General features: G+C 43.7%; 1 protein-coding gene across 9 annotated transcripts in view; it reads right to left on the reverse strand.

Moving 5' to 3' along the window:
• Nucleotides 1–9,994, reverse strand: part of MARK3 (microtubule affinity regulating kinase 3) — a 41,245-nt gene extending 31,251 nt beyond the window's left edge. For 3 of the 9 annotated variants that reach the window (XM_072115957.1, XM_072115958.1, XM_072115956.1), the window contains exons 1-3: nt 9,483–9,994; nt 2,839–3,030; nt 256–309 (exon numbers count right to left, since the gene is read on the reverse strand). In XM_072115957.1, coding sequence (XP_071972058.1) covers nt 256–309; nt 2,839–3,030; nt 9,483–9,533 — 297 coding nt within the window. In that variant the 5' untranslated portion in view covers nt 9,534–9,994. The remainder of the gene's footprint in view (nt 1–255; nt 310–2,838; nt 3,031–9,482) is intronic. The other 6 variants (XM_072115961.1, XM_072115962.1, XM_072115959.1 and 3 more) reach the window with 5 other exon arrangements.
• Between the last annotated feature and the right edge of the window lie 5,120 nt (nt 9,995–15,114).

The raw sequence follows: 15,114 nt of genomic DNA on the forward strand, positions 1-15,114 counted from the left end.
ATTGTGTTTCGCTATGATGCAAGGAGTCCCACACTGTACTTGGTCCGCAGGATCTGACCAGCACAAGAGTCCTTTTCAACGAACAGAGTATGTCTGCGTGCAGGTAAGGTGGGGGCTTAGATGTCCTTCTAAAGCCAGGAGTTAGTCATGGTCTTAAAGTCACCTTGTACTTCTGTTCTGGGTTTAATAACAAAGCTAAAGAATACATGTGCCAACTTGTAATCTGACACAGTATGTAACAAATGTGGTTCTTACCTTTTGCAGACTAGTTGGGTTTAACTGGGTTTTATCAATTATTTTTATTGCAACCTAAAAAGAAAAAAAAAAGTTTAAGATGATTGATAAAACAGTTTACAAATCTGTGTGAGCAGCGGTGAAATGTAGACCGTCCTCCGCACACAAGCTGCACCTGAATCCTGGCACATTTCATGGGAATGTAACCTGATACCAGATCAATTAGCAGGGCACACAATGATATTTCCCAGAACACACTGTTACTTGGACGCTATTCAAAGTGGAATATATGGAAGCTAAGCTATAGCAGAAGTGCCTCACAGCGGATTAGAACCATGTGAGAGCACAGTTGGGGGGCTGTCAGAACGTCAGATAAGCTGTCATTTCTATTGGGAGCCCCGTGATTTGAGGTCCCCTCACAGCAATGACATACAAACACAGCAGAATGATAACAAAGAGGCCTGGCAAATGTTTAGGCACCATTAAAAAGGATTAAACAGCACAAAACGATACAGGGAACACATAAATCCACAAAATCCGCCATAATTCTGTGATCCATTGAGTAGATTCGATAAATTTACTGTTATCTGCCATCTAAATAAAAAACAGCAGGGGACACGTGTAATATGCTCCATGCTAACTGTTGTACTATGGAATATTAGATTATAAAGTTAAAAAATTAAAGGACATCTACCACCAGAATCAAGCATTGTAAACCAAGCACACTGACATGCTGGTGTGTGCCCCCTCTGCAGGCATCTGATCTTATTTAAGCTTCCTATGCCCTTGTTTTTAAGAAAAAAAAAAGGCTTTACAAATTATGCAAACGTCAATGTAGCCTGGAGCTCCTCAGGTTCATCTGCATAAATAAAAAAAAAAAATTTGTAAAAAAACCAGGGCATAGGAAGCTAAAAGAAGAGCAGATCCTCCTAGAGGGGGCATAAACCAGTATGTCAGTGTGCTCGACTTACAATCCGTCATCCTGGTGGTAGGTGTCCTTTAAAGTTATTCCTCCTCCCACACAAAAAAAAGTTTAAAGAGCTGGAATTTCATAAGCTGATCTGGGGAGGCAAGTGCTATCATCCATAGTCTGGTTTGAGGGAGGGGCGTTGTCTCAGCCAAAGTCTAGTAATGAGAGGGGGGGGGGGGGGGGGGGGGGTGTTGGGGGTGCACTGGCGTCACCAGCTATAGTCCGACTAAACTAGGGATAAATCGGAATGGAGAGATGTCAAAGCATGTGCCCTAGTCTGATTCTTGGCACCTAAAGCACTGATATTCCTGACTGGACCATTATCCTAACTGTCTGATAAACAGGAGATCTAAGTAGCTTGAAACACTGGAAGAGGTGGTAAGTGACTTGGCAGCATTGTCAACTGCTTCATTAACATACAAATTAAACTGGGAGTATCTTGGAAATGGCATAATGTATGGAAATAGTCAGTTTCTATAATATTCTGCAAGTAGATTGTAACGCGTGGTAGAGGTTGAAGACACATTTTAATACAGGCATTTTACTTCAAAGCTGCTTTTGTGAACAAAACCACCACAACAGACCATAAAAGTAGTATGATAAAGGTGTTGAATGAGCAGGGTCCGCACTCCTATTATTCCATTATTTGATGGCACTATATAAATAAAGATTGTTTTTATTGTTATTTGGAACCTTTCATCAGGAGCCCTTTCTCTGGCTCTCCATGCCCCCATAGCATAGTGCGCACACTGCCAAGTGTTTTTGTAATAAAACTGGCTCCGCGCCCCCCCCCCCCCAAAAAAAAAGGTAGGTCACAGTTTACCTTTCTGTATGCAGAGCTGTGTCCCTAGTCCCATGGGAGTGGGGCAGACATGCATGGAGTCCTGAGGGGAGGGAAGCGACGGGGCGGAGATAAGGGGACATGGGAGGTATTTTTTAAATTTGAAATAAATTCATGATGAAACTTTTCCAGAGGGGGGGGCGGGGCACTCCCCACTGGCCACTTCCATGAGACTAGGGACACAGCTCTGCATACAGAAAGGTAAACTTTGCTTTAACTTAACTTTTTTTAGTTTTACTATAAAAATTAGTTGGCAATGTGCACATTATTCTCTATAGAAACTAGTGGAAGCGAGAAAAAGTGGCTTCTGATGACAGGTTTCCTTTAACTAGCTTCATTACAAATTAGCAGTGCGTTATTGGGTTCATTTCAGGGAGACCTTGAGAGAAGGCGAGTAAATAAATTTAAGAAACAATTACATTTCTCTTATTTTGACACTTCATACAAACCTAGATCCATGTTTACATATATTTGCAGGAAAGCACTTTCTTAAATGACGTATTTCACATTAAAATATGGACTCAACGTAAGCAAATTCAATGTTATCCGAATTTGTGCATGAAGAGTCTTCCTGTGACCTTTTACTGCAAACAAGCTCATTGTGTACTGGAGCGCACAAAGCACAGATTTAAGGCAGAGTGCTGTAGTGAATGCACAATGAGGTCTCCAAACGATAGGCATGCCTTAATAACATTCCAGTACACAGTGACATTGAAATATGCATGCACTCTACTCCCTCTTATGTAACTCATGATGCACGGGGGAAAGAAGTGAATGAAGTCTGTAGACCTACCTCTCTGCCAGTGAGAATGTGGCGAGCAAGTTTTACTTTTGCAAAGTTTCCCTTGCCGATTGTTTTTAATAGTCTGTAGTTTCCAATGTGAGGCTGCTCATCAGCACAAGAAGCTATCGAGTTCCTGTTTCGGGCTCCAGAGCGGCCAGGACGGGATGGTACATCTTGCCGGCCATCTCCATGAGACGTGTGCTGTAACAAGAGGTATAAAAAAAAAGTTTGGTGCAAGAAGGTAAAAACAAACTCTCTTTAATGAGCAAGAATATCTGTTCTCTATAACCAACCAGTGTTGGGGTGTTCAAAACTTTAAGTGAAACATTGCCTCACTTTTATATAGATAGCCCAATTACACACAGCCGAGTGTTTGCCCAAAGGTGCCACAAACCTCAATCCTGATCTCGCCACAAATTATGCAGCCAAATCATGGAAATGTTGCCCAAAACTGGCAAGTCGTACCTTGCACCATCTATAAGACGGTCTAAATCAATGTCTTTGGTGCACTGGCTTTTTGCCACTAGGCCAAGCTACTTATTTGTAGAAGCTGGAAAAAGTGCCCAAAAATGTTCTAAAACCCTTAATAAACTTAGCACATTTGAGACAGTCTTTTGAAACCAGAATTCTGGCACAGACAGCTTGATAAAGCTCTCCCATTGCCTTGACACAATTAAGTTATGTGTGGGGTTTTCACGCAGTACAACAAGCTTAAAAGAAAAGAAAAACGTCTAACCAAAAAGTTATAAGTACCTCAAGCATACCTCTATAGACAAGTTATATACAAATAAGGTGCCAATGTTAGTGGTAGGAGGACCTGCATAGTATTATTTTACACACAATTAAACCTCTTTCACGCTTCTGCAGAAACAATGCACAGGTCACCCACGGAAATGACGCTGTATTTATGCAGTATGGACAGGAAGAGCTGGACACATCAAGAATCAGACCTCACTTCAGAGAGTGACGCTAGAGGCACATTTCCATCTAAATGTATCATCACATCCTGTAAATGACTAGATACAGACCCATTCACACAGTGCAGAATACAATATGCACAGTTTTAGGCTGCATTGTCCCCCATAGAAGGCAATGACCGCACGGGGCAATACAGTGCATACATGGTATGCAATACATGGTAAAAAGATAGGACATGTCCCAACTTTCCCCATGTTACGGGCCGTACCTAATGCATTGCAATAAAGAGGGTAGGGTTCACCCCTCCTCTCCATCGGCCATAGCTGTGCAGGCATACATCAGTGTAAATGCAGCCTCACCCTAAACTATCCAAATAGTATCATAGTATCATAGTATATAAGGCTGGAAAAAGACGCAAGTCAATCAAGTCCAACCTTTAAGAATTAAATAAATGTTTTATCCCCATAACCCGTGATATTTTTTCTCTCCAGAAAGTCATCCAGGCCTCTCTTGAACATGTACATAGAGTCCGCCATAACAACCTCCTGTGGCAGAGAGTTCCATAGTCTCACTGCTCTTACAGTAAAGAACCTTTGTCTATGGTGATGGTAAAATCGCCTCTCCTCTAGGCGCAGAGGATGCCCCCTTGTCCTGGTCACAGGCCTAGGTATAATAGATACACTGTAACCTATTGTAGTCAAACGTGATGCAAAACTCCAAAGGTAAGGCTACATGCACATAAACAGTTTTGTCCGTGGGTTATCGGTTGCATCAATTGCTTGCTCGCAGTCCCCATGCATGGGCTCAGGCACATGCCCACTTCTTTTCCACTGCCTAATTTGTGAGCATACTGCCGAAATTTTAGAAAATGTCCTATGTGATTGCAGCTTAGGTAGTTTATTTTACTCAGCATGCGAGAGTACAATATATAATAAGAATTTCACTGCACACTTAGTCCAGATATTACAGGTGCTCTGGGGGACGCATATCAGGGCCATATATATTATATACACGTGTGAATGTAGCCTTATAGGGCTCTATGGCATCCTGTCACATGCAGCAGCTGAATTGCCAAATATACTGCGCCACATGGTGCTATTCGCAGCTTTATTAGTTTTTCTTAAAGCAAACTGCCTGAAGAATCGTCACTAAAAGTTTGCTCTATTTCAAAAAATATAATTAAGCATTGATACAGTGTGACAGCAATGGTCCATTATTTGCCCCCGTTTGAAGATCACTCACTTGCTGATAGCAATTGATTCCTGTGACTGTAGATGTAAATGTCTCATTATATAAAACAGTTGTCCTGTCCTCTGGCAATTATTCTCATCCATTAAATAAGACTGATCTGTGAAGGTCCATCCACAGCACCATGGATGGTCATCTACCAAAGATAAACCAAGTACAGTGCTCAGGTATTTCGAGCAGTCCTATGTAATAGCAAGCAGTTATCGCACACAGGTAACACTGCCACCCCATTTACCTAGGGGAATGGAGGCCCTATGTGTTCCTTGTGATTGGTGCTAGATCCAGTAGTCTGCTTCCGTGTAACCCCTTACTCCTTAAATCAGTGGTGGCGAACCTATGGCACTGGTGCCAGAGGTGGCACTCGGAGCCCTTTCTGTGGACACTCAGGCCATCACCAGAGATGACTCCAGGTATCTTCCAGCAGTCCGAGACAGCCCAGGACTTGCTGTGCACAGAGATAATTAACGTGACAGCCCAACTTGGAACTACTGGAGGAGTGGGAAGGTGTGGACAGATCTGGATTATCATTGTAGCTCCTGCTCCGGCCCTGACAATTCTTCCTGATTATGGGACCCTGGAGGGAAGCTACAATGATCATCCAAATATCTTCTATTTTCTGCTATATTGCTGTCCTCAGGTGCTGGTATCAATGAAAACTGTGACAGAGCAGGGAGTATAAATCACAAATTAAATTTCTATGTTGGCACTTTGCGATAAATAAGTAGGTCTTGGTTGTAGTTTGGGCACTCGGTCTCTAAAAGGTTTGCCATCACTGCCTTAAATGGTAAGCTCTTGTAAGCAGGGCCCTCATTCCTATTGTTGCAAATGACTGTTTTTTACTCTGTAATGACTTTTGTTTCTATTTGTGCCCTGTGAGTAGAACTACAGAGGCAAAACAATCCCAGGCCGACTTTGCTTGTTATTCGAAGCAGTTTGAGATTCATCAGTCTAATGATACTGTGACCTTTGTGACTTGGTTAAGGAGAATAAGATTTAGTATTCCAAACACTAACTTTAAGGTCCAGATGGGAAAATTTATTCCGATTTATTGTGCACAAGCAAACGTAACGCTGAGTGTATTAGTCCGTTCACAACAACTAAAACAGTGGAGTCACACTAAAATACACTTCCTATTCCGTTCCTGTATAACTTATGTATACAGTTGACTAATCGTCTAGATCACCCTCAGCAAACATGTATCTTGTACAGTAGTGACCGCTGAGGAGACAAAGCCGCGTCTCCCCTCCAGTGTGTGGGATGTATAAGTGACATCGTCATCTGCAGGGCTCTCCCCACAAAGCACTGACGCATTTCCTGACAGCCAGCTCAGAGGACAGGGGCTTTGTAACCAGAGATCCTACAACAACCTAAACATATAATCCACTACTTGCTACTGGCAGTCTCTTTTTTCGCTCCCTTCTAATAAATTACAAGATGGAAATGGAAGCGGCACCAGTGATAACCAGCTCTGCAAATATCACACCAGTCTGGCAGATTTAGTATGCAGAGATAATTTTTACAGGACTCTTCAGTGTCAAATGTTAGCACAAAGATGCAGAATTGTCATGAAAGACTAAATGTCTCGTATAGATAAAATAAATTGCTGTATGACGCGACACAAGGCGCATTACTGAAAATCTACAATATTAGAAAACTTGACAAGCTAAAAGGCACAATACTCTCACCCGCTTGTTTTCAATATATGAATAAACTTCATATTCTCAACCACTGATGGATAGGAGTTTAGATCTACTCGTGTCAAGATATTACGCATTATGTGTATGAACAGTTCTGACCTGCTGTCTTAACGAAAAATTTACTTACACTAATATTAGTTATGCCGCAGGGAGCCAAAGGGGGTAACACTGCTCTGATGAGGATTGAACCCCCTTATTCGTCTGGGGGAAGAATAAATCACTTATAGAAGGAACTAAACTAGTCTTAGTGACAAGTTCTTATACAATAGTCCATTAACTGTCCAACCAAACCAGCCAGGGAACATACATTATCCGCCATAGATGTAATGACAAAGATAATCAGCTAATTATAAACCACAGAACACACATCAGTGTCCAAATGGATCTGGAAGATATCCAAATACCTCAAAAAGGGATACATTTTAGAGAAACAGCCCCAGTGATACATGGGGACAAACAATGGCCAATACAAGTTATTCTTGCACCTAAAATAAGATTATCTGTGGTGAATTTTAACTACAGGAATATAAATCAATGATGACATAAAATATTATAAGGCATCTATTTCACACTCAAAGGAAATCTACCATCATATTTGCTATATATTGGCCCTTCCTTCTAAAATCAACTTTTAAAAATATGCCTATGAACCAGAAGGGCTCTGGAATTCTTTTAGTAGTAGCTTCACAAGTTGTTACACTGTGCAAGGGGAACTTCCCTCTCCCACTGCATGCTGAAACTTCCTGTGCTGCAGTGAGATTACATCAGGCAGAGGGAGGGTAGATGTGCGAGACAGCCCAACCACCTGTGAAGCAACAGCACAGAGGGGCCCTGGTAACAACCCCACGAGCCCTTCAGGCTCAATAGCTTAATTTTTAAGGTTGATTTTGCAACAAAGGAGGCCATAGGTTAGGTTTAAGATTACTACAGTTAAAGAGACTGGATCTATGAGTAAGTGTCCCTGGTTTATCATGATGGATTTTGACTGTAGCTTTTGATTTGATCGAAACCAACAGGCTGGTTAGGGAGACAAATTTTAAATAGAACCTAATGACACAATCAGAACATTTACTATGAAGTTGAGCTGTGGGAGGATTTAAAACAGCAAACCACCACCATAGTGTTAATAAGTAAAAGGATCACAATGCTGCTCCTATAATTTGTGAGATTTAGCACTGCACAGAGCAAGATCTTACAATACTGTAATCATACAAAGGCTTGATTGAGATCTAATAGGCCCAAGGCACCTTATGAGAATTGAACTGCTAGGTGACAGTATCTAGAAGTGGCTTTTTATAATGTAATAGTCTATTGGGCCTAAGGTGGGAGGCGCAAGGCCAGCATGACTTTTCTCCACCCCCTTGAATTCAGGATACCCAAGGTTATCAAAGTACATCATTCAGATCCTGTCATTGTACTGTATAACATCTTAGTGGCAGATTATAGCCTAAATTTTAATAAACTGCTTTTTACAATACTCTATGAATAAAGAAGCCTCCAAAGAGCCTGAAACATAATAAGTAGCATGACTACTAGAGATCAGTGAGAGAACAAGCTATAAGAGTCACACATAATAACCTTATAATAAGTGTATATCACCAATCAAAATATGGATCATATGGATCATATCCAACCAGTGAACATCTGTCCAACAACTAAACCTGCTCATTAGCAGTGTATGTAGACTGTAAAGACAAAAGGACACAGTTGAGCATTTGGGTGTTTTTTCAATGACAAAACCAACATGCCCAATGCTTCCCTCACCTGAAAATTTGCAACACCCCCATAGAGTTTCAATAAAAAGGTGATTTTAAATTTAGGGACATAATAGATGAAAAATTATTTTCTTGATTGTGTATATTTGTATTGTTTGAGGATAAGAAGGATTACAAATATGCTCAAATGTTTTAAAATGAACAGCAATTATCTGGTACAAGAGCGGCATCTGGTATTACTGCTCGGTCTAGGTTCACATTAGCATTCTGCGGCCCTGTCATAGGTTCCCTCACTGTGACAGCAGCAATAATGGAAGATGCAGCACAATTCTTGCCTCCAGAACAATGGAAATCCCCATCTGAACCATTCACCATGTGGTCCATGAGCAGCAGTTCAGATCCGCTGTGTGTCTGGCACAACACTATGGCTTCCATTATTACCATACCGTGTAACCTGCCTTAGATTCAACACCACACAAGTCCAATGCACTCAGTTCTAATAAAGGACGGCCATTTTTAGTACATTCTTAGATATTACATTGAGATGCAAGTGCTGCAGATCTATAGGTCCATGTGAAAAAAAATCCTAATTGAGTCATCCAAGTGCCCTCCATACAAGTAGTCATAAATCCCTATCCCCATTGACTATGCACTTTTACCCACTGACACAATACCAGATGCCTCTATAGGTCAATGTGCCCTAAGCAACACATTTCAGAATTAGCCAAACAGTTAAATAAACATTGTGACAAATATGTAACCACATAATAACATTACTAAGACTGAGGGAACACAACACACTACAGACATGGAACAAGGGATGATGTTCCAGAGATCCAGGAGCCTTTCCTCTGGAATACTGGACGTATAACAATGGGATATAGGGATCACATATAATACACAGGTGACAGGGGGGACACATTCCTGATGGAAAGGGGAGAGAGAACATTTTCTAATATGTACATATAATCCTACAGACATGAAGGTTTGTACAATCCTGATCTGTGACAGCTCATGTATAGACATAGGATAGTAAGGGATGTACCAACTAGATGGAGGGTGGGGGGTGACTTACGTTCTCCGTGTCCCGCTCATTGACGGTAGGCAGGGGGGTTCTGGTGGACATGGCGCTTCCCTGTGAGCAGCAGGCTGTGGTGCGGGAGCGGGCAGGGCTGAGCACAGGCTTACACTCAGATGTACACCGCAGCAGCGCACACTCCGTGTGGGCACATTCTATGGAGGAGATTACATTATACCCGGGCGGAGCGGGCGACACACACTCCGGACCCCCGCGGTCCCACAGGCCCCGAGTGAGATGTAATGTCACCGGGGCGAGGCTCACGGACTGTCCGAGCCGCACACAGCGCGGGGCGGGCTGACGGGTGGCGCCGCTGTCACGTGATACGGCCCCCTCCTCGCACCGCGGACTCCTATGGACATTTGGAGGGGCGCTACGTGTGGTGTCTTATCCGCCCCAGCCCGAGCGCTCTGCCCCCTCCGTGCCGCTACTACTACACCATCCAAGATGGCCGCCCCGCTTCCTCCGGACGGATCCTCAAAGCCTAGCCCAGCTACAGCCGCCGGAAATGACGTCCCCTCCGTGCGCGGCACTGATTGGAGGACGGGACTGGTTGTTGTTGCTAGGGGCGACTGGAGTTCTGTGTTGTGGCTAGAAGCTGGAGCTGTGTGTAGGGGTGTGCGGGGTTATTGTCACCCTGTAGGACGTAGAGGGGGGGGGGTCTGAGCTGGAGCGCGGCATGATGGGACTTATAGTTCTACAAGAACTGCTGAGTTGTGCCCAGTCATGACGACATGCAGCTTGGTGACTGGCGTTATCTCAAGCTCTAAGAAATGCTCCTGTAGTTTTACCACTTTTTGCAGTTTCTTTGCACTCACTTTTAATAAAACGTTATCTTTTTAATCTTTCAGCCATTATAGGGCTTGTTTTTTGTGAGTTCAGTTGAATATTTTACTGGCACCACTGGGGGTACATAGACCTTAACTTTGAGAAACCCTTAATTGGGAGGATTTGGGATTCAAATGCTTTTTTTTTAATCACCATAATCACCAGCGCGTGATGTTATCCCCTCCCTGCAGGTGGTGGCAGATATACTAAGGGGCAATGGTGCTACTGCCACATCTGACCAGGAACAGGGGTGTCCTGCGCTGGTTTACATTATTACTCTACCTCTCCTTACACCTCACTGCCCATTCGGTATGGAGGTCGCGTAAGGAGGGAAATTTCCTTTAGGATTTTGGGCAGTTTTTAAGCAGTCCGTTAAAAAACGAATGCGTTTTTGACAGGTTTGACCAATTATCTTAATTCTAACTGGTCAAAAACTATTGCGTTTTTTGACGGACTGCTTAAAAACGGGCCAAAAACCCGTTCAAAACGCCAGGTGTGCCATGTGTAACTTTGTCAAGGCTTTTGTGCCTTGATCTATTCCCCCCCCCTCAATAAAATTCTGAAGATAACACATTTGTATTATTAATGTTAAGTGTTTTTGCATGTTGAAAACGCCTTACAAAAAAATAAGTTGTCACCGCATTTCAAGGCAAGTTGACATTTTTGCTGTTTCTCTATTGGGTGATGTGAGTTGTATTATTGTTCTTATTTTTTGCTCATGAATGTGCGTAGCCCATGTTTTAGCTGCACCAGAACTGCAATAGTTAATACAGTTCCGCTTTTCAGCCGGCAGACGGGAGGTCCTTGAATTATATTTCTATATAATGCAGGGACTCCCATCCACAGCACTATGTGCAGTCCATAAGATCGGGCCACCATGAGCCCTTAGTTTTATGCTTGGCGATTAGAATAAAATCAGCATTTTTGTTTTAAAGGGAACCTGTCACCAGGGACCTCATTTTCACTATCAACAGATTACAGAAGCTCATTACACCTGCATTGTAAGTCTGCCTCTCTGCCTTCTTTAAGCTTTTGCATTACAATATAATAGTGTGTTATAACATACCTTCCACCCTGACAGAATACTCTGTGTAGTCCTAGAGGTTGGGCTTTGGTTTGCATGCATTTCAAAAAACAACATGTGACTTGTCTGTGCTGCAGACTCCTCAGCTCTCAGCCCCCACCTTTGTGCTCCTGTACATCTCCTCCCTCCCCCACTGAGGTCAGCTCACCAGGATGTGAGCTCTGTTTTGTGGAGGAGCACAAAGGTGGGGGCTTAGATCTGAGGAGTGAGTAGCGCAGACAAGTCACATGTTGTTTAATGAAATGCATCCAAACCAAAGCCAGCCCCTGGGACTAAACAGAGAATTTTGTCAGGGTGCAAGGTAAGTTATAACACACACATGCTTAGAGAAAGCAGGAAGGCATATTTGCACTGTAGCTGTAATAGGCTTCTGAAATAATAATTGGCTTATTGAAAATGAGGTCCCTGGTGACAGGTTCCCTTTAAACATACAAACCAGGTTAGAAGCACATCCGTAAAAATGGCGTGCGTTACAGGGAGAGGAGAGTTACATGCATTAGGAGCGTTCTCCCTGTAACACATGCCATTTTTACTGATGTAAAGAATAAAATAAGTTTTAAAAAAAGTGGTGAGTGCCAACTTTTTTTTTCTCATCACATATGATGAAACTTGCTCTGTGTGCTTGCGGGATTTACTGGACTAAACCTACTAAGCAACTGAACTGTACCCAGCATGTCGTGACTCTAGGTTTGGTCTGGTATACTCCACATGGAGCAACTTTCTCGGACAAAACTCACTAGTGAACATTGGGCTCAAGCCTTCATAACCATTGGGTTGAAGGGGGTGGGGAAGACACCACTGGGCTCCGTTGCCAACTTTAAACTGGGCCCCAAAAATACCTAAACCCTTGCCTGCGCATAACATTGGGGAATATACATATATGCAACACAGGCATATAGACACAGCTCCAAACTCCTATACCATATATATAAACTGTACAGCAGAAGCCTCCCTCATATATTTACTGTCTACCAGCCACCCCTCACTAATGAAATGTCCAGCAGCAGCCTCCCCTTATTAATAAAATGTCTAGAAGTCTTCCCTCTTAAACACATACAATCGATTATCTTCCCCTCAGAAGGACCCACAACCTGTCGTTTAGCAGACTGAGGGCCCCCTACATTCCCAATTACTCCCCTGGAGAATGTGTTATTCCTAATGGGTTTGTCTATAAGGTTAAGCTTTTGGATTTTTTTTTTCATATTCACCAACTTTTGGAGTTGAAGAGGGACAAAAGATTTTGTGTGTGTGTAGCGAACCACGAAAAATGTCTTTGTCATAATCCTGCCCTTTACTCCACCCCCCACACTGTATAATCCCCCCCTTAGTGCTCCCCAGAAACTCGCCCTTATATCATTGTTTCCTCTGCAGCTCCCTTCATATTATTCCCCCAAAGCAACTCTCCCTCATATTATGCCCCCCTCAGCATCAGCTCCTCCTCACAGAAGCTCCCCCTGATATTTTTCCTCCGCTCATATCATGCCCCTTCCCACAGCTGTTGGGCATAATATCAGGCGGAGCTGCTGTCAGGAGTTCCCAGAACTGCCAGGGAATGATCCCCATGTCATCAGACTGTTTTTCCCGGAGAAGTACTAAATAACAGCATGATGAATGAGCACCAATCACATAATTGCATAACTAGGTATATGTATTTTGGATATGTCTACATGGTTCCTCTTCTGTGGTCAATAATTTAACTTTTTAGCAAGATTATGATTTCACATGGGTGTGGGCATTCACCAGGCTACAGTAAGACAGTGACATGTAAATTATATTCCATGCTGCCAGGTAGCTTAGTGAACACCCTGGTGCAGATGCCTGGCATGCTAATCACTCTTCTGTCCACACCTTCTCCTGGGAACACGATGAGAGGTACTTTTTCTATATGTTAACTATCTGTTTGATGAACAACTCCTACCCCCCAAAGTGACACATCCTATTTACCAGTGATGTCACACACATAGGTAACTGAGTTTTATTTAGCAAGTATTGTTTGTAAAGTACGTGTTTTAGGGTAGTGTCCCCTTAATTAGCTGCATGCTGTTATTACAAACAAGTGAATTGTCTGACTGATTTCAGGGTGAAACCAGTATCATTAGTTTCTATGGGCTATAGATATGTGTAGGATAATGTTTCCAGTGTAACGAGATTATCAGAGTGTCACTGCAGGTGGGGTCCTTAATTCCTTCACTATAAGACTGATACACTTTGAGACATCCATGTCATACAGAAATATAGTAGTGGAGTCTACAATAGCTTTGCTTCAGCCTTTGAAAATAGAATTGAGGACTGCACGTCTTGGGCTTCTTTGGAGTACTGGAGGAGGCCATAAATCCTGGCACCCGTGCCATAGGTGTGCCCCCACTGTTATAGAGGATACAGTCGTACCCGAGGCCTGGTGCGTAATGCATCCCATGTGTTACCTAAGAGCACATCACCATAATAAATCTTTATATTGCGCCAAACAAAATAAGTCACCACAGAGCAATAACATTTTCAGATGGAACAATAGGAATGAGGATCACAGGTACTTCACAACTTTACAGGAACTTACAATCTAGGGGGGGGGGGGGGCATGCTTTACAGGTATAATAATGGTTTTCTCTGTGACGCTTATACTTGTAATGCATACAAAATTAAAAGAAAATTTTCTTCACCATCCTCGAGGTGTTGGGATTCTCTTCATATTCAAGTTATTATACGCTATGGAACGTGTGTATATATATTTACTTTGCATCCAATCTAGAGGGGAGTGGCATCAGTATATTATTCCCGCATCACGTCATAAGGTACAGGTGTCAAGCACAAGGTCCGCGGGCAAAATCCATCCATGCCCCTATGCTCCGCTTGCCAGGAGCACAGCATAGGGGAAAGTAACTACTATACTCACCCTTCCCCGCCCTTCGATGCAGCGGCCGTCATCTTCTTTACTTCAGTGAACAACGGCTGTACGCGCTGGCTCTGAAGCTGGCAGACGTGACAACATCACCACGTCTGCCAGCTTCAAAGACGGCGTGTACAGCTGCTTTGAGTGGCCCTCTGGCAGCTGTGGGGGCCATGTGACTACTATGGGGTGCACTGTGGCAGCTGTGGGGGCAATGGGACTACTATGGGGTGCACTGTGGCAGCTGTTTGGGCACGGTGGCTACTGTGGGGACACGATGACAGCTGTGGGGGCACTGTGACTACTATGGGGTGCACTGTGGCAGCTGTGGTGCCACTGTAACTACTGTAGTGGCACATTGGCAGCTGTGTGGGCACTGTGACTACTATGGGGGGCACTGTGGCATCTATGGAGTGCACGGGGGCACTGTGACTACTGTGGGGGCACTGTGGCATCTATGGGGTGCACTGTGGGAGCTGTGGGGGCACTGTGGGATCTGTGGGGGCACTGTGGCAGCCGTGGGGGCACTGTGGCAGCTGTGGCAGGGCACTGTGGAAACTATGCAGGCACTGTGGCATATGTGGGCGATACTGGCAGCTGTCGCAGGCACTGTGGCTACTGTGAGTGAACTGTGGCATCTGTGGGGGTACACTCTGGTGGCTGTGGGGGGCACTTTGGCATGTGGCAGCTGTAGGGGCACTGTACTATCTGTAAGGGTACTCTGCTGTGGCTTCTGTTGGGTCACTCTGAGTATTGGCTGTTTTTTGGGGGGCACACTCACGCGATGTCTCAGGTCATTTAACAATATAGCTTTGTGGTTGCCCTAAATTGGC

The sequence above is a fragment of the Engystomops pustulosus genome, chromosome 7 (assembly GCF_040894005.1).
Source record: "Engystomops pustulosus chromosome 7, aEngPut4.maternal, whole genome shotgun sequence".
NCBI classification, from domain to species: Eukaryota; Metazoa; Chordata; class Amphibia; order Anura; family Leptodactylidae; genus Engystomops; species Engystomops pustulosus.